At 51.6% G+C, this 20,534-nt stretch overlaps 2 protein-coding genes across 2 annotated transcripts; one reads left to right on the plus strand and one right to left on the minus strand.

Moving 5' to 3' along the window:
- Window positions 1-3,096: 3,096 nt before the first annotated feature.
- LOC116623223 (interferon lambda-4-like) lies at window positions 3,097-4,878 on the minus strand. Its single transcript, XM_032390162.1, has 6 exons — window positions 4,851-4,878; window positions 4,463-4,620; window positions 3,927-3,998; window positions 3,675-3,818; window positions 3,364-3,438; window positions 3,097-3,195 (listed from the first exon to the last, which is right to left on the minus strand). The coding sequence occupies exons 1-6, from the start codon at window positions 4,876-4,878 to the stop codon at window positions 3,097-3,099; spliced, it is 576 nt and encodes a 191-aa protein (XP_032246053.1).
- Window positions 4,879-15,454: 10,576 nt separating this feature from the next.
- On the plus strand, window positions 15,455-17,237 carry LOC116623224 (interferon lambda-4-like). Its single transcript, XM_032390163.1, has 6 exons — window positions 15,455-15,482; window positions 15,713-15,870; window positions 16,335-16,406; window positions 16,516-16,659; window positions 16,896-16,970; window positions 17,139-17,237. Exons 1-6 carry the CDS (start codon window positions 15,455-15,457, stop codon window positions 17,235-17,237), a joined length of 576 nt encoding a protein of 191 aa, XP_032246054.1.
- The last annotated feature ends 3,297 nt before the right edge of the window (window positions 17,238-20,534 follow it).

The raw sequence follows: 20,534 nt of genomic DNA on the forward strand, positions 1-20,534 counted from the left end.
AGCTGTGATACAGAAGGACAGAAAGGTGAGGGGTCAGGGAGCATCAGGCGCTGAGGGTGAGCTGAGGGTCACAGACCACGATAGGGGGCTCACCCAGCTTCGTTCCTGGGCCCTGGTCTCCTTCAGCAGATAGCGGAATCTGGATGTTCTCTTAGAAGCTGTCACCTGGGGTCCTCACTCAGTCTTGTTTGGCGTCTCTGACTTCAGTGTCCTCCTCTGGATCCCAGCAGACTGCTCTGTCTGTCTGTCTGTCTCTGAACTTCCAGCTCTGCCTGAGATGTGATTCCCACCTGAGCCCCATGGTGCAGCTTTTTTAACTTGGACAGATGGGCAATTCCAGCTGATGTAGGAAAAGTGAAAACACAGCCACCACCAGGGGAGGCCCCAGGCTGGGGAAGCCCAGAGCCAGCTGAGCCACGGGAGCGAAAGAGGAACTGGACTGTGATTCAGTGTTTACCTGCGTGAAGGTGAGTTCTGAAGATGAATCGTCGGGACTGGGGCAGCTTCAGCCCTGTCAGGAGGGGTCACGGTGCCTGGAAAGGGCTAGATTCAGGCCTGGGGTGGGAGGGCACAGAGGGACTTGCCTTTCTGCAGGGTGCTTTCATGCAGGGAGGGGAGGGAAAAGGCACCCTTGGGGGCTGGTGCCACAAAGAACTTGGAACTTCCAAGAGGGAGGCTGTGTAGGGTAGGGGAAAGGCTGCTGGGCGCAGGAGGAGAGAGTCAGAAAGGCAAAACACCAGAGAATTAGGAGAGGACACCGGCTCTTTCCCCACCTGTTCCCACCTGCTATTGACAGAGAGAATGGAGGGGAGGAGAAGAGCCTCCAGGAACATTTTTCATTGTCCAGGCATGAAGGACCCAGGACTATGACGCTCTGCTAAGGAACTGGGTGTGCCCAAGGACTTCAAGGGAACCAGCTCTGTTGTGACAAATGCCTTCGTTTATGCACCGAGTACTTATTCAGTCCCAGGCATTGCCCAAAGTGCCAGGAATTGAGCACAGAAAACAAAGAAACAAACATAAAACAATCCTTCACAGAGCTCATTACTAGAGAGGAGTACCAGACAGTGTCGGGGGTGGGGGTTGGGGTGGGAGCACAAGGTATGTATTATGTCAGGAAACAGAAAATGGGGGGAGGGAAATCATGCAGAGATGAGAGCAGAGTGCAGAAGGAAGTTTGTATTCATGAGGTGACCTGAGAAAATGACGTTTGAGCAAAGTCCTAAAGGAAGTGAGGGAGGGAGCTACGTGAAGATGTGAAGGAGGAGCCTTCTGGGTAAAGGCAACAGAAGGTGCAAAAGGAAAACAGGACACCCCCCCCCTTCTGTTGAGCACTTGTATGTCTCACCTGCTCACAGAGGTTTTGCCACAATGTAGAATTGAATATCCACATTAACACCAAGCACATATTGTGCTTTGCGTACATTGTAAATAAGTAGTAATCTGCAGGGACTCAGAGAGGTTAAGAGACCTGCCCAAGGTCACACAGCAAATAAGTGATGAGGGCTGGATATTAATGAATTTTGTCTGACACCTAGACAGTATCCACAGCAGTCTCTAGCCTTTCTGTAGTTAGATCTTCTGAACTTAGAGGTGATGAATTTTTTGGAGAGAAAATATTAAGTCCTTTTTGACACTTGACCCCCACCGTAACCCCTCCTTTCCTTCATTCATAACTCAAGAGAGTGTAGACAGAAGTCCTCAGCTGGGAAAATCTTTGAGCTCTGACATATAAAATTGTTTTAAAACCAAGAGCAGGGATGTACCCAACTCACCTACCAGCGCACTGGTCAATTTCTGTCAATTGCAGGGGCCTTAATTCAGGGGAGAAGACACCGCATCAACAGTGAATTCTGCAAACTGACATCTTATCTCAAAATTCCTAAACTTCGTACTTATTTTTCTCACAAAGGCAGTTCAGTGGGGTGGTTCAGAGCACTTCCAGACCCTGGAACTAAAGGGTCTGGGGTTCAGACCTGGCGCTGACCCTCACTAACTGTATGACATCGAGAATGAAGCATGCAGTTAGCAACAAAGATCGCCAGCCCACAAATCTGGACAAGTTAAAAAAGTACAATTGTTTGTGTACTTATGTGTGTGCGGTTATTTAATGGAGATCTCTTAAGACCACACTATGACCTCACCTGGAAGCTTTATAAACACTATTTCAATGTACATTGCTCACTTGCAAGGACAGTATAATAATGTCATTGTATAGATGAGAAAACCAAGGCTCAGAGAGAAGGTATTTGCCCAGAGTTACTCCATAATTAAATGGCAAGGTCAGAAATGAAATTCAAGTCATCTGATTTCCCTGGCTCAGCATTTTTACTGAACAGTGCACCCCAAAATGGTCACAGGGGAAACAACCAACACAAATGCAATAATATTTAATAACTGGCAATAAATTAACACCAGCAGACCAATAGCGGATAAACACGGGAATTTTGCAAATACAAAACACCCATAAGTAACAGAATCCAAAAACACTACAATAACTTAACAACTTTAAGACCTTTCACTACCAAACCCCTCAGGGAATGTATGGGGCCTCCCCACTGGGGAGATTCAAGAGTCACAGATTCATACAATCTCAAAGTGGGAGTTGAAGGTTCAAATCGGGGGGCGGGGGGGAGAGAGTTTCTGGGATTCTGGTAACCACAGAAGTAGAAACTGGTCCATGGTACGTGGGGGTCAGCGACACTTGACCCCCACCGTAACCCCTCCTTTCCTTCGTTCATAACTCAAGAGAGTGTAGACAGAAGTCCTCAGCTGGGAAAATCTTTGAGCTCTGACAATCTTTGAGACTCCAGACTCAAGTCTCTTCTAGCCACACCAGGCGCCTGGAAGATCATAGGGCAACGCGTCCCACGGAAATATCGCTGCATCCGGGGAACTCAGGGTCTTGGGGAAAGCGCCAGCGCCTCCCGCCCTCAGTGCAGGTGGGTGGAGGTCCGGCCAACGCAGGCTGAGAGTCCCCCGAGCCTCAGCGCCCACCGGCTGAGACACCCGCCTGCTCCAATGCGCCAGCAGAAGGCAGCCCCCGCAGCCGCCCGCCTGCAGAGCTGCGGGTCCCAGGCGCAGCCGCGGCGGGGATCAGAGACAAGGCCCCGAGTTCGCCACCAGCTTCAGGTCCCACGTGAGCAGGCGCAGGAGGTTGAAGATGACGCTGGCTTCGTGGCACCGAGGCGAGTCCTGGAACCCGGGAACCCGGGAAGGAGGCGGAGCCGGGTTGAGCCAGGAATTCCCTTCGGGACAAAGTCCCCTCCAGTCGCTCACCGCTCAGAGTCTCAGCTCCCATCCCGTGTCAACCTCACACGGTCCTCCCTGCGGTCTAACCGCCCCACCGCCCGCGCCACTCACAGCTCTCCGTGTTTGGGGACGCCTCCTCGGTGGCCGCAGGGACTTCCTCCACGAGCCTGGCCGCACCAGCTCGAGCTGCAGGGGAACACGAGGGACATGGAGACGGCGAAGAACCGAGTGTCCCGGGGACTCCGCCCGTCACCCTCCCGGCCGCAGACCAAAGCCCGGACTGGGAGACCCCGAGACCACGCGAACCGTGCTGCGGAACAGCTTGGCCAAGCGGGTGGGCCTGGGCTGGAGGCCCGGCGGGGCGGGGGGGCGCAGAGCGAGCTGGGAGGGCCCGAGGGGCCGGGGGCGCGGGCGGCACTCACGCAGGCCCCCACGTCCCGCCGCGCGGCCGCCAGCAGCTCCAGGGTCGGGCGGGTGCCGGGGAACCGCTCGGGGCTCTGCAGACGGCTCAGCACGGCCTGGGCGTCCGTCAGGCCCCGGACCACGAGGCGGAGGCGCGCGCACGACTGCGGGGGGAGCCGGCGGCAGTTAGAGAGGCCGCGCCCCCGGCCCGCGCCGTCCCCCCCCGCCCCGCCCCCTCCTTCCCTCCCGCCCCGACGGCTCGGCCGCCTCACCCAGGCCCGCGGAGGATCCCTCCTCGGGCGGAAGGAGCAGTTGCGCGGCCGCCAGCTCAGCGTCTCCTCTTCCTGCGGGACAAGGGCGGGGCTGAGGCTGGGCCTCCTCGCCACGCCCCCGAAGCGCCGCGACGGCGGGGATTCCTGCACGTGGGACGCGCCTGGCCGCGACGGTGGTGCGCACTGTGCACGGAGCCCCGCAGCTCTCCGAAGGCGCGAACGGTGGCAGAAGGCACCCCGCCCGCCCCTTGCCCGCCGGCCCCTTGCCCGGACGTGGAACCGAGCCCGCCTGCAGGGGGCGCCCTGGGGGGGGGCGACTGGCACAGAGGCGGGGCCGGGGCTCAGCGCCCCCCCTCCCCTCCCCTCGGCGGCCCGGAAGATCTGGTGCTCAGAATTCTGCCGGAGATCCGAGCCGCCCTGCCGGGCGCTAGGGCGCAAGGGCCGTCGCAGACCGGGACCGGCGCCTGGGACCCGGCCGGCCCTCGGGCTCGGGGGGGGGGGGGGGGGCGGGGTGGGGAGGTCTGGGCATCACTCACGTAGCGGTCCCTCAGCGCCTTGACGGCCGCCAGCGCCCTGGGGTCCAGCGAGCGGTAGTGTGACAGGAGGCAGCGCCGGGGCGTCGCCACGCCCGCCATCAGCAAGACCCACAGCGCCACGGCCACCGCGGCTGCGCCCCTCGGGCCCATCTCTGCTCCTGCAGAAGGCGCGGGACGGCAGGCGAGAGGCCCAGCCCCGGCCTCTGCTGGGCCTCGCCCAGGGGCTGATGCTCGGAGCGCCGGCGGCTGGCGGCGGGAGAGGAGGAGCCCGCAGACCCCCTCCGGCCGTCGGCGTGTCTGCGCTCCCTGCTCCCCTGCGGAGTGCCCTCGGTGCCTCCCTGGTGCGGCAGCGGGACCTGCCTCCCGCTGGCCCCGGCGTGGTGCCCACCTCGGACAGCGGTGCCTGCGCCCTCCATGGCGGCTTTATGTGAGCGGCGGGGACCCGGTGAGCCACCGGGCTTTCCCTCGTGGTCCCGCTCAGCTTTCCGAACGTCAGCGCTGGCCGCGGGCCGGGTGGGATGCTCGCCAGCGGGTGAGGACTTTACCCGCGCGCGGGACCGTGCCAGCCATGACTCTGCCCTGACCCTCTCTCCTGAGCCCGCTGCCCGTGTCTGTTTGCTGGACAGCTGTTTGTCTCTTCCGCCTGTCTTGTGTTTCTTCTGCACTCTAGGAATGAACTGAAAACACACCACTTCCTTCCCTTCTGAGCCCCCACACAAGTGCCTGCCCTCCGGGAGTTCCCACTATGGGTATCTAGTGCCCCGTAGGCAGGCTCTTCCGATCCTTACATTCCTGTCTTTCTTGTTTTATCCTTCTCTCTCACCCTGAAAACTACGCCCTGGGTTCTGTCTGGCTTTTCCTCATTCAGGTCTTCCTGAGTCGGCTATTAAATGATACCTATTCCTTTCCTGATTATAAATGTGAGTGTGCTGTTGAAAAGCGGAGTATCAGACATGAGTTTTTCAATCATGGTTAATAATCATCATGGCTGAATCGCACTGAACACTTCCCATCCGCGAAGCCCCACTTGAAGTTCTTCTCTTGTACTTACTGCTTTATTCTCCTCAGCAGCATGGCCACATAGGTCCTCTTCTTAGCTGACATTTTGTCAATGAGGAAACTGGGATACAGAGAGGCTAGGAGTCCTGCCTGAGCTCACACAGCTCCTAGATGTGGCTTTGGGACTGTCTGGGTTACTGTGGTGGTGCTCGGTGGTGCTTTATTGTCTCTCATCTATGGAGACTAATCTGCCCAGTACAGAATCGCTGAGGTATGTTCTGGGCAAGTTCAACCAAGCTTCCTCCATGAGGCCACCTCTAACTAATGATAAGTAAATTCATTAATAAATATTGATAATTACAGGCAAGTCGTGACTTTTTCAGATGGAGGTCTTCCTCAGCATTATGAGAGAATTATTTTGTTTTTTCAGTGTAGGTCTTCTTATTCAAAGGCATAGAGGTTTTTTGTTTTGCTTTTTTTTTTTTTTTTTAGAGAGAGCGCGCTCGAACGCTGTCTGTGGTGGGGGCAGAGGGAGAGAGAGAGAGAGGGAGAAAATCTCAAGCAGACTCAGGGCTGAGTGCAGAGACCAACTCAGGGCTTGATCTCATGACCTTGAGATCATGGCCTGAGCAGAATTCAAGAGGGAGATGCTTAACTGACTGAGTCACCCAGGCGCCCCAAAGGCACAGAAGTTTTAAGAAACATCACAATGGTTGAAATGGAAGAACTCCAAAAAATCATGAGGGAAAATCCATGGAAACAGTAGAAAGGATCCCCCGAAGTGTCCATCCAGCATACTTTCTGAGCTTCCATTACCTCTCCCCCCCACCCATGCCAGCATCCCACATTTCAGTTGGAGATTCAGATGGTTTTGGGAAGGTGATTTGCCCCCCTGCCCCAATCTCTGTAATGGGGTATGTGACCGTGTTGCAGCCATTTGCCTCAGTTGTCCCCATGGCTCCAGTGATTGGGTTTGTTATGGACATGCAATCTAAGCCAGTCCAGTCAGAATAAATCTCAGTCCTGGACATCTTGGGGAAAGAAGCTGTATTCTGCCTAGTGAAGAAGAAGAAAGTGTAAAGCCAGGTGAGCTGCTAGCACCCATCTAGAAATTTGTAAGTGTAAACAGCCTTCCCACCTGTGGAAAGGAGACCCAAAAGATAAAACAAAATTGGGAGGCTCGTGATGTCCTACAGGATCAACCCTCACCTAAAGCCTCACCTAAACTCTGGAGTTCTAGTTTTAGAAGTCCATATATTGTCCATTGTTCAAGCTGGCTTGAGTTAGGGTTTTGGTTATTGGCCATGAAACGTGTCCTTAACTGATAGACACTTTGGGGCTGAAATGCAAGCACATGTCTTCAAAGGCTGAAGAACTACAAGTAAAGTTGGTAATGGCAGGAAGAGTGGAGTGCTGTGGAATTGGGCACAGAGATGCAGCAGGTAAAGATTCTCGACAATCGGTAATTCAGCTCTGAGCCCCGCAATGCAGGCTATTGTGCTTGAATGATGTACAGTAAAAAGTACATTTAATACTGTTGAATGTTTGTCCCCTCAAAATGTAGAGGTCGAAATCCTAATCAACAAAGATGATGGTATTTGTTGGTGGCCCCTTTGGGAGGAGAGGAAGTCATGAATGGGGTTAGTCCTCTTATGAAAGAGATCCCACAGAGTTCCCAAGCTCCCTTCCACCAGGTGAGAACTTGGCCTCCCAGAGGAGGGCCTTCACCTGACCTGGCAGGCACCTGATCTTGGACCTCCCAGCTTCCAGCACTATGAGAAATAAATTCTGTTGTTTACAAGCCACCCAGTCTATGGTATTTTGTTAAAGCAGCCCAGTGGACTGAGACAAATACCAACCTAATAGAAAGGTTTTTAAATTTAATTTCATTTTATTTACTTGAGAGAGAGAGAGAGACCGAGAGCACCTAAGCAGGGAGGAGGGGCAGAGGGAGAGGGAGAAGCAGACTCGATCCCAGGACCTGGAGATCATGACCTGAGTGGAAGGCAAACGCTTAACCAACTGAGCCACCCAGGCGTCCCTAATGGAAAGGTTTCTTGGGACCCACTGTTTGAGACTGCTATTCCATTACAAAAAGTGCACACACATACACACACTGTGTACGAGTAAAACTGAGGATCTCTTAATAAGATGGGCAAATTTTATCAATGTCAATTGCCTGGTTGTGATATTATACTATAATTTTGTAAGATGTAATCATTGGGGGAAACTGGATAAAGAGTGCACAGGATCTCTCTGTATTATTATTATTTTTTAAAGATTTTATTTATTTATTTATTTGTCAGTGAGAGAGAGCGCCCACAAGCAGGGGGAGTGGCAGGCAGAGGGAGAGGGAGAAGCAGGCTCCAGATGAGCAAGGAGCCCAAGGCGGGACTCGATCCCAGGACCCTGGGATCATGACCTGAGCTGAAGGCAGACGCTTAATTGACTGAGCCACCCAGGTGTCCCTTTCTGTATTATTTCTTACAATAGCATGCAAAGCTACAATGATCTCAATAAAAATTCCAGTGAAAAAAATTCACAAAAAAAAAAAAAAAGGAATATCCAGATAGCTGGTGACCTACCCAGATGCATAATCTGGGCCAAAGTGGGCAGGTTAAGGGAACCAGCAAGGGATGGCGTTGTACCCAGAGGCTAGCAACGTGGAGATCTGGTGCCATCATAGTGAGATGAGGCTGTAGACAGTGGAACAGGAACACAGCCGCTGTCAGACCTCAGCCCTACAGGGAGGGAACAAGGAGGACAGAGAATAAATACCCCAACCTTGCTCACCTCCTCCCTTTAATCTACTGCCCGCACTTCCCATTGGCTGAACCCAACCATAAGCCAGAGACACAGATGCAGTGTCTGAGGGCCCAGTACAGGCTGAAAAAAAGATCTGGTAAGTAGAGATTATCAGCAGAGTAGCAGAAGGTTGGAGGGCAAGCCCAGCATTTTACTCAGCCATATCAGCGGGTCTAGAGGTCAGATCAACATGCTCTACCTTTTAGAAAGCTCTCAAAATTTTTTCATCCTACCAGGAATTAAGGAATCAATGAGCTAGCATTTCCCCCATATCCAATGAGTTGTTTTTAAATTTTTTTTAAAGATTTTATTTTTAAGCACTCTCTACATCCAGTGTGGGGCTAGAACTCATAACCTGGAGATCAAAAGTTGCATGCTCCACCAACTGAGCCAGCCAGGCACTCTAAGTTGGTTTAAATTTTTATTTTTTTATTTTATTTTTAAAGATTCTATTTATTTTTTGACAGAGAGAGAGACAGTGAGAGAGGGAACACAAGCAGGGGGAGTGGGGGAGGGAGAAGTAGGCCTCCTGTGGAGCAGGGAGCCTGATGCGGGGCTCGATCCCAGGACCCCGGGATCATGACCTGAGCCGAAGGCAGACGCTTTAACAACTGAGCCACTCAGGTGCCCCTGGTTTAAATTTTTAATTACTCAGGAAGAATTCCCTCTCCTTGTAAGGAAATAAAATATTATTTTTTAACGGTTTTATTTATTTAGTTAGTTATTTTAAAGATTTTATTTATTTATTCATGAGAGACAGAGAGAGAGACAGAGGCAGAGGGAAAAGCAGGCTCCCCGCGGAGCAGGGAGCCGGATGCAGGACTCGATCCCAGGACCCTGGGATCATGACCTGAGCCGAAGGCAGACGCTTAACCGACTGAGCCACCCAGGCGTCCCTAACGGTTTTATTTTTAAGTAATCTCTATACCCAACGTGGTACTCAAACTCAAAATCCCAAGATCAAGAGTCAGGAAGCTCCATGGACTGAGCCAGCCAGCCGCCCCGGGAACTAAAATATTATTGATGAGATTGAATATTCCAAGGATCATCTCCCCAGTTCCCATGCCCTCCCCAGAGACACCCCCTATTAATCAACTTGGGATATATATGTTTGAAAACCTTTTTTATACATTTTGAGATACACCATATAGCTCCCGAAGCAATATATAATACTTGTGTGTGATTGCGTTGATTAAGCTTTTTATTTTGATCTAATTTTAGATTTACACGCAATTTTAAGAAATAGTACAAAGAATCATATGACCTCACTGATATGAGGAATTCTTAATCTCAGGAAACAAACTGAGGGTTGCTGGAGTGGGGGGGTGGGGTGGGAGGGATGGGGTGACTGGGTGATGGACACTGGGGAGGGCATGTGCTCTGGTAAGCGCTGTGAATTGTGCAAGACTGTTGAATCTCAGATCTGTACCTCTGAAACAAATAATGCAATATATGTTAAGAAAGAAAAAAAGAAGAAGAAGAATGTAGCAGGAGGGGAAGAATGAAGGGGGGGAAATCGGAGGGGGAGAAGAACCATGAGAGACGATGGACTCCGAAAAACAAACTGAGGGTTCTAGAGGGGAGGGGGGTGGGAGGATGGGTTAGCCTGGTGATGGGTAATGAGGAGGGCACGTTCTGCATGGAGCACTGGGTGTTATGCACAAACAATGAATCATGGAACACTATATCTAAAACTAATGATGTAATGTATGGGGATTAACATAACAATAAAAAAATTTAAAAAAAAAAGAAAGAAATAGTACAAAGAGATCCTATATACCCTTTACCCAGTTTCCTCCTGATGGTAACATCTTGCAAAATTATAATACAATATCACATTGATACAGTTGGGATACAGATAATTTTATCACCGCAAAGGTCCCTCACCCCCTTCCATCCCTTCCATAAGCCCTTGCAACCACAAATCTACTCTGCATTTCTATAATTCTGTCATTTAAAAAAAAAGATTTTATTTATTTACAAGAGAAAGAGAGAGCAAGAGGTGGGGGAGGGGCAGAGGAAGAGGGAGAAGCTGACTCCCCGCTGAGCAGGGAGCCCACATGGGGCTCTATCCCAGGACCCTTGCATCATGACCTGAGCCGAAGGCAGATGCTTAACTGCTTAACCGACTGAGCCACCCAGGCACCCCTATAATTCTGTCATTTCAAGAGTGTTATATAAATGGAATCCTATGGTGTGTAACTTTTGGGGATAGGCTTTTTGCACCCGGCATAATTCCCTGGAGCTTTACACAGACAGTTGTGTATCGAGAGTTTGTTCCTTTTTCTTGCTGAATGGTATTCCATGGTACGTACGTACTGCAGTTTGTTTAACTATCACCTGTTAAAGGACATCTGGATTGCTTCTGGTTTTTGACTGTTACAAATAAAACTGCGATAAACATTCACATGGGGGATGTTGTGGGAACATAAGTCTCCATTTCTCCGGGATAAATGTCCAGGAACACAATTGCTAGGTCATGTGGCGTTTGCATGTCTAGTTTTTTAAGAAACTGCTAACCTTTTTTCCCAGGGTGGCTGTACCATTTCTGCACTCGCACCAATGATGGGTAATCAATTTCTCCTCCATCCTCACCAGCATTTGATGTTGTCATTATTTTTTGGTTTAGCCATTCTGATAGCTGTGTAATGAGATCTCATTGTGGTTTTAATTTGCATCTCTCTAATGGCTAATGGTGTGGAACATCTTTTCATGTGCTTATTTCCCATCTGTGTATCCTCTTTGGTGAAATGTCTCTTCACATCTTTTGCCCATTTCCCATTTGGACTATTTACTTTTCTTAAAGTTTTATTTATTTAAGTAATCTCTATGCCCAACATGGGGCTCGAACTCATGACCCCGAAATGAAGAGTTGCACGATCCTCCCACTGAGCCAGCCAGGCACCCCTGGACTGTTTAAGTTTTTACTGTTGAGTTTTCAGAGTTCTTTGTATACTCTAGGTACAAGTCCTTGATCAGATAGGTGGTTTGCAAATATTTCCTCCCAGTCTTTAGCTCGTCTTTCTGTCCACTTAACATGGTCTCTCGCAGAGGAAAAATTTTCAGTAGTGTCCAGTTGATGAATTGTCCTCTTACAGATTGAGCCTTTGGCGCCAAGCCTAAAAACTCTTTGCCAAGCTCTAGATCCCAAAGATGTTCTTTGTGATTTTTTTTCCCTAAAAGTCTTATAGCTTCATATTTTACATTTAAGTCTGTGATCCATTTGAGTTACTTTTTCTTTTAGGTGTGAAGTTTAGATCAAGGTTCACTTTTTGGCTTGTGCATGTCCAACTACTCTAGCACTGTTGGTGGAAAAGGCTATTTTTCTCCACTGAACTGCTTTTGCACGTGTGAGTACTTCTGAACACAAGTAGCTCCACACTAGGTGTATTGTTCAGCAGTGTACTTTTTTTTCACTCTCTAGTATGTCGTGAAGATTCTTCCATGTCAATACATATAGATCTGCTTCATTCTATTTAATGGCTGCAGGTCTACCTTAACCTGGGATCCACAGATCACCCCCACAGTAGGACTCAAGGGAGGCTGAACTTGCATGAGAAAAAGATGCATTTTCATTTTCACTGGTCTCTAACTGAAAGTTACCATTTCTTTCCATTATCAATGTAAGCAACAAACCACAATAGTAATAGCAGAAACTGTGACTTTGTTGCTAAAAGAAATCACAGATCTTTTCACGGTCCATTACAGATGTGGCACATGTCTTGATATATCATTTACTCTCATTACTACCTCAAAAGGATAGTAGTTGTTAAACCTATTGCAGTATCTTATTACTTAATGCATTGATAAAGAGGCATATGCATTACTTATTACAAACTTGCTTTTATGTTTTGGTAACTGTGTTTCAATATAATGAGTTTTCTTCATAGTCCTGTGTATTTAATATTATGCATTAAAAACACATTTCTGAACCAATACATCATTTTAGCAAGGCTGCAGGACACAAGTTAACATAATAAAGTCTATGGTTTTCTTGTATAAAAGTAATGAACAGGGGCGCCCTGGTGGCTCATTCGGTTAAGCATCTGGCTCTTGGTTTCAGCTCAAGCCATGATCTCAGGGTCGTGGTTGGGCTCTGTGCTCAGCGGGGAGCCTGCTTGAGGATTCTCTTCCTCTGCTCCTCCCCCAACTCTCTCTCTCAAATAAATAAATGAATCTTAAAAAAATAGCAATGAACAGGGGCATCCAGGTAGCTTAGTCAGTTAAGCAACCAACTCTTTTTTATTTATTTATTTATTTATTTGAGAGAGCACGTGCATGAGTGGAGGGAGGGGCAGAGACAGAGGGAGAAGCCAACTTCCGGCTGAGCAGGGAGCCCAACTTGGGGTTCCATCCCAGGACCCTGAGATCATGACCTGAGCCGAAGGCAGACCCTTAACTGACTGAGTCACCCAGGCGCCCCAAGCGACCAACTCTTGATTTCAGCTCAGCTCTTGATCTCAGGGTCATAAGTTCAAGCCCCTTGTTTGTATGATATAACTCACCATGTGACTCACCATGTATCATAGATCTCAATATAAAGTGCAAAACTATAAAACTCCTAGAATACAGCATAGGAGAAAATCTAGGGGACCTTGGATATTGGTGATGACTTTTGAGATACACCGAAAGCACAACCCACGAAAGAAAAAAATCGAGGAGGTAAACTTTATTCAACTTAAAAACTTCAGCTGTTAAGAGAATGAACAAATTGCTACCTTCCTCTCCACCAGCCTTGAGAACAATGGCTTTAATAAAACCTGGAGGTAACCTCAATGCCCACCAAGAGGGGATTGGTTACTAAATGATGCCATTAGAATGGAAGCCTTAATAGTGGTATATGTGGGATGTTTTCCTTTGTCCCCCCCCGCCCCCAGCATCACTCTTTCCAGTGACTGCTTCCCCCCTGCTCCAGAGCCCAGGAGGCTGGCCTTTGGCCTCCATTGGGTGCAGCCAATTGGAGGCCCCACAGTAGGCCCAGGGAGAGGAAAGAAGAGTATTTATTCTCTGAGAGGTCAGAGTATATTTAATCCCCAGGCTTCCTCCCTGCAGGGTCACGAAAATTTGTATATTTGTCCATCCTGGGAACAAGATTTTCCTTCCCAGGTCAAGTAATCACTCCCTCCCCTCTCCCTTCCCCCTGGGAGTAAGGAGGACAGACCTTCCCCCATCCGGGGCCCCAAGGCCTTGCACTGCCCCTCATCCTTTACCTTCACCACCCAAACCCTTTGTAAATACTCCTGGTATTAAGCTCACCTCAAATTATCCTAAATGGATTGGGCCATCTGTTTCCTGCTGGGACCCTAACTGGTACAGTATCATTAAAGATGCGGAGAAATGCAAATGAGAGAGAATGGTAAGACATTAAAAGCAGGCTACCAAACTGTATACAGCCTGATCTCAGTCTAGGAGAAACTATTCCTAGAAAGAAAAAAAAGAGGGTGTGTGTGGAGGGGAGGGAGATAGTCCATGGAATTGCTACTGATTGTTTAAAAGAATTACCTCCAGGAAGTGGGATTAAAGTCTTCCTTTAAGTCTCCAAGTCCAACGTTTTGTACTGACTCTTCGGATGTGTTACTTTAGTAATCAGGAAACATATGCACAGGAGCGCCTGGGTGGCTCAGTTGGTTGAGTGACTGCCTTTGGCTCAGGTCATGATCCCTGAGTCCCAGGATGGAGTTCCAGGATCGAGTCCCGCATCGGGCTCCCCGCTCGGTGGGGAATCTGCTTCTCTCTCTGACTCTCTCCCCTCTCATGCTCTCTCTCACTCTCACTTAAATAAATAAATAAAATCTAGGGCGCCTGGGTGGCTCAGTTGGTTAAACAACTGCCTTCGGCTCAGGTCATGATCCTGGAGTCCTGGGATCGAGTCCCACATCGGGCTCCCTGCTCAGCGGGGAGCCTGCTTCTCCCTCGGACCCTCCCCCCTCTCATGCTCTCTCTCTCTATCTCATTCTCTCTCTCAAATAAATAAATAAAATCTTTAAAAAAAAAATAAATAAATAAAATCTAAAAAAAAAAAGGAAACATATGCACAAATAAACAGGCATAAAATTTCTACACATTGGAAACATGGTTCCAGAGCCAGGCTGAGGGGAGAGAGGTAGGTGGTGGAGTTATCGATGTGTATTTTTTCTCCTTTACGCATTTCTGTATTTTCCACGAACCGGCATTGCTGATGTTATCAGAAAAAGTAGATTTTTTTTTTTTTTTTGGACAGTAGTTGCAAGGTGAAGTAGATTTTATTTGTAAACTAAAACAAGGAGATTGAGACAGACAGAGACAGACAGAGGGATCCTGGGCTGGATGATTGCTAGAAAAAGGAAGGAGATACAGACGGAGTGAGACAAAATCAGAGACAGAAACAAGAACAAGAGCCACGGGAGGCCTCTACACAGGAGAGAACAAGGAATGGAATGAGATGAACAGAGATGGAGAGAGAGGACCGAATCAGATATGTAGCGGCAGTTATGGCTTAGAGAGAAAGCCTTGGGGCCCGACAGTGTGTAGGTTCAAATCCAGCCTCCCTCAGGTACTGGCTACCGTGGAAAAGTTCCTTCATTTTACTGTACCTCACTTTTCCCATCTACAAAATGGAGTTAATAATAGGGCATCCCTTGCAGAGCCCTTTTTTGGGTATTAAAAGTGACACCTTGGGGCACCTGGGTGGCTCAGTCGGTTAAGCGTCTGCCTTTGGCTCAGGTGGTGATCCCAGGGTCCTGGGATCAAATCCTGCATCAGGCTCCCTGCTCAGCGGAGAGTCTGCTTCTTCCTCTCCCTCTGCCCCCCAGTCATGCTCTCTGTCTCAAATAAATAAATAAAATCTTTTTTTAAAGTGACACCTGTGTATGGATTACTTACAACAGGGTCTAGGACACAGTAAGCCCTATACAATGGCTGATTGCTGTACAGCCACTGGATACAGTTCTGTATTATATATAGACCGGAGATAAGGACGCCGAGGCTGACGACAAGAAGAGAGGGTACAGAGTGGGACAGGGACCAGAACTGATGGCAGATTTCGGGGCAGAGTCATGGCTGGCACGGTCCCGCGCGCGGGTAAAGTCCTCACCCGCTGGCGAGCATCCCACCCGGCCCGCGGCCAGCGCTGACGTTCGGAAAGCTGAGCGGGACCACGAGGGAAAGCCCGGTGGCTCACCGGGTCCCCGCCGCTCACATAAAGCCGCCATGGAGGGCGCAGGCACCGCTGTCCGAGGTGGGCACCACGCCGGGGCCAGCGGGAGGCAGGTCCCGCTGCCGCACCAGGGAGGCACCGAGGGCACTCCGCAGGGGAGCAGGGAGCGCAGACACGCCGACGGCCGGAGGGGGTCTGCGGGCTCCTCCTCTCCCGCCGCCAGCCGCCGGCGCTCCGAGCATCAGCCCCTGGGCGAGGCCCAGCAGAGGCCGGGGCTGGGCCTCTCGCCTGCCGTCCCGCGCCTTCTGCAGGAGCAGAGATGGGCCCGAGGGGCGCAGCCGCGGTGGCCGTGGCGCTGTGGGTCTTGCTGATGGCGGGCGTGGCGACGCCCCGGCGCTGCCTCCTGTCACACTACCGCTCGCTGGACCCCAGGGCGCTGGCGGCCGTCAAGGCGCTGAGGGACCGCTACGTGAGTGATGCCCAGACCTCCCCACCCCGCCCCCCCCCCCCCCCCCGAGCCCGAGGGCCGGCCGGGTCCCAGGCGCCGGTCCCGGTCTGCGACGGCCCTTGCGCCCTAGCGCCCGGCAGGGCGGCTCGGATCTCCGGCAGAATTCTGAGCACCAGATCTTCCGGGCCGCCGAGGGGAGGGGAGGGGGGGCGCTGAGCCCCGGCCCCGCCTCTGTGCCAGTCGCCCCCCCCCAGGGCGCCCCCTGCAGGCGGGCTCGGTTCCACGTCCGGGCAAGGGGCCGGCGGGCAAGGGGCGGGCGGGGTGCCTTCTGCCACCGTTCGCGCCTTCGGAGAGCTGCGGGGCTCCGTGCACAGTGCGCACCACCGTCGCGGCCAGGCGCGTCCCACGTGCAGGAATCCCCGCCGTCGCGGCGCTTCGGGGGCGTGGCGAGGAGGCCCAGCCTCAGCCCCGCCCTTGTCCCGCAGGAAGAGGAGACGCTGAGCTGGCGGCCGCGCAACTGCTCCGTCCGCCCGAGGAGGGATCCTCCGCGGCCCTGGGTGAGGCGGCCGAGCCGTCGGGGCGGGAGGGAAGGAGGGGGCGGGGCGGGGGGGGACGGCGCGGGCCGGGGGCGCGGCCTCTCTAACTGCCGCCGGCTCCCCCCCGCAGTCGTGCGCGCGCCTCCGCCTCGTGGTCCGGGGCCTGACGGACGCCCAGGCCGTGCTGAGCCGTCTGCAGAGCCCCGAGCGGTTCCCCGGCACCCGCCCGACCCTGGAGCTGCTGGCGGCCGCGCGGCGGGACGTGGGGGCCTGCGTGAGTGCCGCCCGCGCCCCCGGCCCCTCGGGCCCTCCCAGCTCGCTCTGCGCCCCCCGCCCCGCCGGGCCTCCAGCCCAGGCCCACCCGCTTGGCCAAACAGTTCCGCAGCACGGTTCGCGTGGTCTCGGGGTCTCCCAGTCCGGGCTTTGGTCTGCGGCCGGGAGGGTGACGGGCGGAGTCCCCGGGACACTCGGTTCTTCGCCGTCTCCATGTCCCTCGTGTTCCCCCTGCAGCTCGAGCTGGTGCGGCCAGGCTCGTGGAGGAAGTCCCTGCGGCCACCGAGGAGGCGTCCCCAAACACGGAGAGCTGTGAGTGGCGCGGGCGGTGGGGCGGTTAGACCGCAGGGAGGACCGTGTGAGGTTGACACGGGATGGGAGCTGAGACTCTGAGCGGTGAGCGACTGGAGGGGACTTTGTCCCGAAGGGAATTCCTGGCTCAACCCGGCTCCGCCTCCTTCCCGGGTTCCCGGGTTCCAGGACTCGCCTCGGTGCCACGAAGCCAGCGTCATCTTCAACCTCCTGCGCCTGCTCACGTGGGACCTGAAGCTGGTGGCGAACTCGGGGCCTTGTCTCTGATCCCCGCCGCGGCTGCGCCTGGGACCCGCAGCTCTGCAGGCGGGCGGCTGCGGGGGCTGCCTTCTGCTGGCGCATTGGAGCAGGCGGGTGTCTCAGCCGGTGGGCGCTGAGGCTCGGGGGACTCTCAGCCTGCGTTGGCCGGACCTCCACCCACCTGCACTGAGGGCGGGAGGCGCTGGCGCTTTCCCCAAGACCAGACCGAGTTCCCCAGATGCAGCGATATTTCCGTGGGACGCGTTGCCAAGGTTGCTCAGGAAAAAACTTCAAACCTTGGTCCACTTTGGCCACTGACAACGCCCCCCGTGCCGTTGTCCCAACCCCCCTGCGCCCCGCCAAGTACCCAGAGACAGTCTTACTTATGTCATTGCTTGGGTTATTCTCACCATAACGGGGCTGGACCTCTGATTTGAACCTTCAACACCTCCTTTGAGATTCTATGAATTTGGGAACTTGGGACGCCTGGGTGGCTCGGTGGGTTAAGCTTCCCACTCTTGATCACAAATGTCAGAGTTCCCCGTTATTGTGATATTTTGGGATCCTGCTATTTATGTGTCCTCCTGTCTGTATGCCCTGCCTACCTGTGTTTTCACCAGTTTCTCCGGGTGTTTATTTTCACTTATTAAATGGTGTTACACTTAACTAGTTGGGAGCAATCATTTGGAGGTGGTGTGAAGTGGAGGAAAGCCAACTTTGGACTCAGACTTGAATTTGATACCCAGATGGGACATTTATTTGCCAAGTTACTTTTAGTAATATACTAGCCTTTTTGGCCTATAGTTTCTGCATCTGAAAATAGCCTAGTGACACTTCTCTTGGAAAGGTGGATTTACCATCCATCCACCCATTCAATCATGCACTCATTCTACATGGGTCCTATTTCCTGGTTGCCAGTTATTTGCCAGGTATTGGGGTACAGAGCCGCAGCCCCTGTCTTCAGGGAGCTCCAGACTGGGGAAGGAGCCAATCATCAGTTTGAGGAGCAGAGAGGAGGCCAGTGTACCGGAGTCCAGAGCTACACAAAGGGGTGGCTGGGAGCGAGGTTAGCCAGGTAGACAGGGGCCAGGCCCTACGGCTTCTGTGAGATCTTCAAAGCACTTGGATCTCCTGGAGGATACATAGCGAGTCCTTGCAGGGTTTTTAAGCAAGGAAGCCGCTGCTCCAATTTATGTGTCTAATGTTCTGGCCTCCTAAGAGGAGAGGGGACTGGCATGCCTAGGAGTGGATGAGGGAGTTTAGGTGTGCTATGATGGTGAGTTAGGTCTCAGTGGGGCAGAGAAGATGGTGCGATTTATTCATAACTTTTGTGGGTTCAAAACTATATATGCAAAGCAATGAGTTCTTGACCTGATAGGTAGAAGTGTCTCCAGTATGATAAAGAAGACAGTATGATTGTAGTGGTTACAAATGTGAACTCTGGGGCACCTGGGTGGCGCGGTTGGTTAAGCATCAGACTCTTGGTTTCAACTCAGGTCATGAGATCAAGCCCCGAGTAGGGCTCCGAGCACTCAGCATGGAGTCAGCTTGAGACTCTCTCCCTCTGCCCTTCCCCTTCTCTCTCTCTCTCTCAAATAAATAAATAAATCTTTAAAAAATGTGAACTCTGAGGTCCGAGAGAGCTTAGAATCTCAACTCTGCTCACCTAGTTACTGTGTGACCTTGGGCAAGTCACTTCAACCCTTAGTTTCCAATGGGTAAAATAGTTGTAATATCTTTCCTCACCAGGTGGTTGTGGGAATTAAAAGCATTAAGTCACGTCAGCCACCAGGCCCTGGCACAAAGTAAGGACTCCATATTATATCAGTGTACCATTACTTGAAAAAAGCGTTAACATGGGGGCACCTGGGTGGTTCAGTTGGTTAAGCGACTGCCCTCGGCTCAGGTCATGATCCCAGGGTCGTGGGATCGAGCTTCACATCTGGCTCCCTGCTCGGCGGGAAGCCTGCTTCTCCCTCTCCCACTCCCCCTGCTTGTGTTCACTCTCTCACTGTCTCTCTCTGTCAATTAAATAAATAAATAAAATAGTTTTTAAAAATAAAAAAGCTTTAACATGTAAACTGTCAAACAAGAGAGGAAGTTTTATCCCGGGGTCCTATCTCTAAAACAGATAAAGGAGACAGAGCTGTTCCCAGCCCAACAAAAAATTTCTCATGTCTTTTTTTTTAGGCTTTTCTTTTTTTTAATTTAATTTTATTATGTTATGTTAGTCACCATACATTACATCATTAGTTTTAGATGTAGTGTTCCGTGATTCATTGTTTGCGTATAACACCCAGTGCTCCATGCAGTACGTGCCCTCCTCAATACCCATCACTGGGCCAACCCATCGCCCCACCCTTTCTCCTGTCTTTTTGACAGATCCCCTCCCCCACGTCATTCCTGGGTGAATCTTGATTGACCTAAAACCAATCATGGGATTCCCATTCCTCTTGCTAGGGATCAGTGTAGGCATGACCATATGACTACGTATCCGCCAGGATCCCTGCAGCACACCCATGTCACAGTCAAATGAGGGAAGGGACTTATTTAAGCAGCAATGTTCAGAGGCAGGGCATGGTTAAGGGAAACCAACAAAGGGAGCGTCCCAGGCCCAGCCAATGACCAGAAACTATTACCATTACTAAATTGGAAGGGGCGTGGGAGGGAGTGCTGACAGAGATTCTGGAACACCACTGCTGCGCACACAGCCCAGCAGGGATGTAGACAGGGGAGTAAATACCCAACTGCTCTCCCCTACCCCCCTCAATTGTCTGCTGACGCCTTCCATTGGCCAACCCCGACTGGAGGTAAGGGAGTCCCTGTTGAGGCGATCCAGGTTCTGAGACCTAGAACACAGCAGAGAGTGAATCTAGAGGAAGAAAGAGACATGTTTCGTGGTGATCCCGGCTGATGATGAGGGGAATTTGGCTTGAGGGGAAGCAGGTGCTCTAAGAAAGATTTTATATTGTTCCTTGTGGCAGGCTGAAAAATGACTCTCCAAAAGATATCCACATTCTAATGCCAGGAACCTGTAAATGTGACCTTATTGGGGCGGGGGGGAGTCTTCGCAAATGTGATTAAATTAGGGAAGAGGTGAGATTACCCTGGATGAGGGGGTTGGGGGGAGGAGCTAAATGCCATGGCAAGTGCCTTATAAGTGCGATACAGTGAGAGATTACCCACACAAAAGAGGAGGAGACGGGGCGCCTGGCTGTCTCAGTCGGTGGAGTGTGCTACTCCTGATCTCAGGGTGGTGAGTTCGAGCCCCACACTGGGTGTAGAGATTACTTTTTCAAAAATCTTAAAAAAAAAAAAAAAAGA

This window comes from Phoca vitulina, unplaced genomic scaffold (assembly GCF_004348235.1).
Source record: "Phoca vitulina isolate PV1807 unplaced genomic scaffold, GSC_HSeal_1.0 scaffold58, whole genome shotgun sequence".
In the NCBI taxonomy this organism is placed as follows: domain Eukaryota; kingdom Metazoa; phylum Chordata; class Mammalia; order Carnivora; family Phocidae; genus Phoca; species Phoca vitulina.

Excerpts from the sequence above, each read along its gene's own strand:
- LOC116623223 (XM_032390162.1), bottom strand. The coding sequence starts at position 4,878 with ATGGAGGGCGCAGGCACCGCTGTCCGAG. Across the intron at positions 4,621-4,850 it reads CGCAGGCACCGCTGTCCGAG|GAGCAGAGATGGGCCCGAGG; the intron begins GTGGGCACCACG and ends CGCCTTCTGCAG. Across the intron at positions 3,819-3,926 it reads GGGATCCTCCGCGGGCCTGG|TCGTGCGCGCGCCTCCGCCT; the intron begins GTGAGGCGGCCG and ends CTCCCCCCGCAG.
- LOC116623224 (XM_032390163.1), top strand. The coding sequence starts at position 15,455 with ATGGAGGGCGCAGGCACCGCTGTCCGAG. Across the intron at positions 15,483-15,712 it reads CGCAGGCACCGCTGTCCGAG|GAGCAGAGATGGGCCCGAGG; the intron begins GTGGGCACCACG and ends CGCCTTCTGCAG. Across the intron at positions 16,660-16,895 it reads GGCGGGACGTGGGGGCCTGC|CTCGAGCTGGTGCGGCCAGG; the intron begins GTGAGTGCCGCC and ends TTCCCCCTGCAG.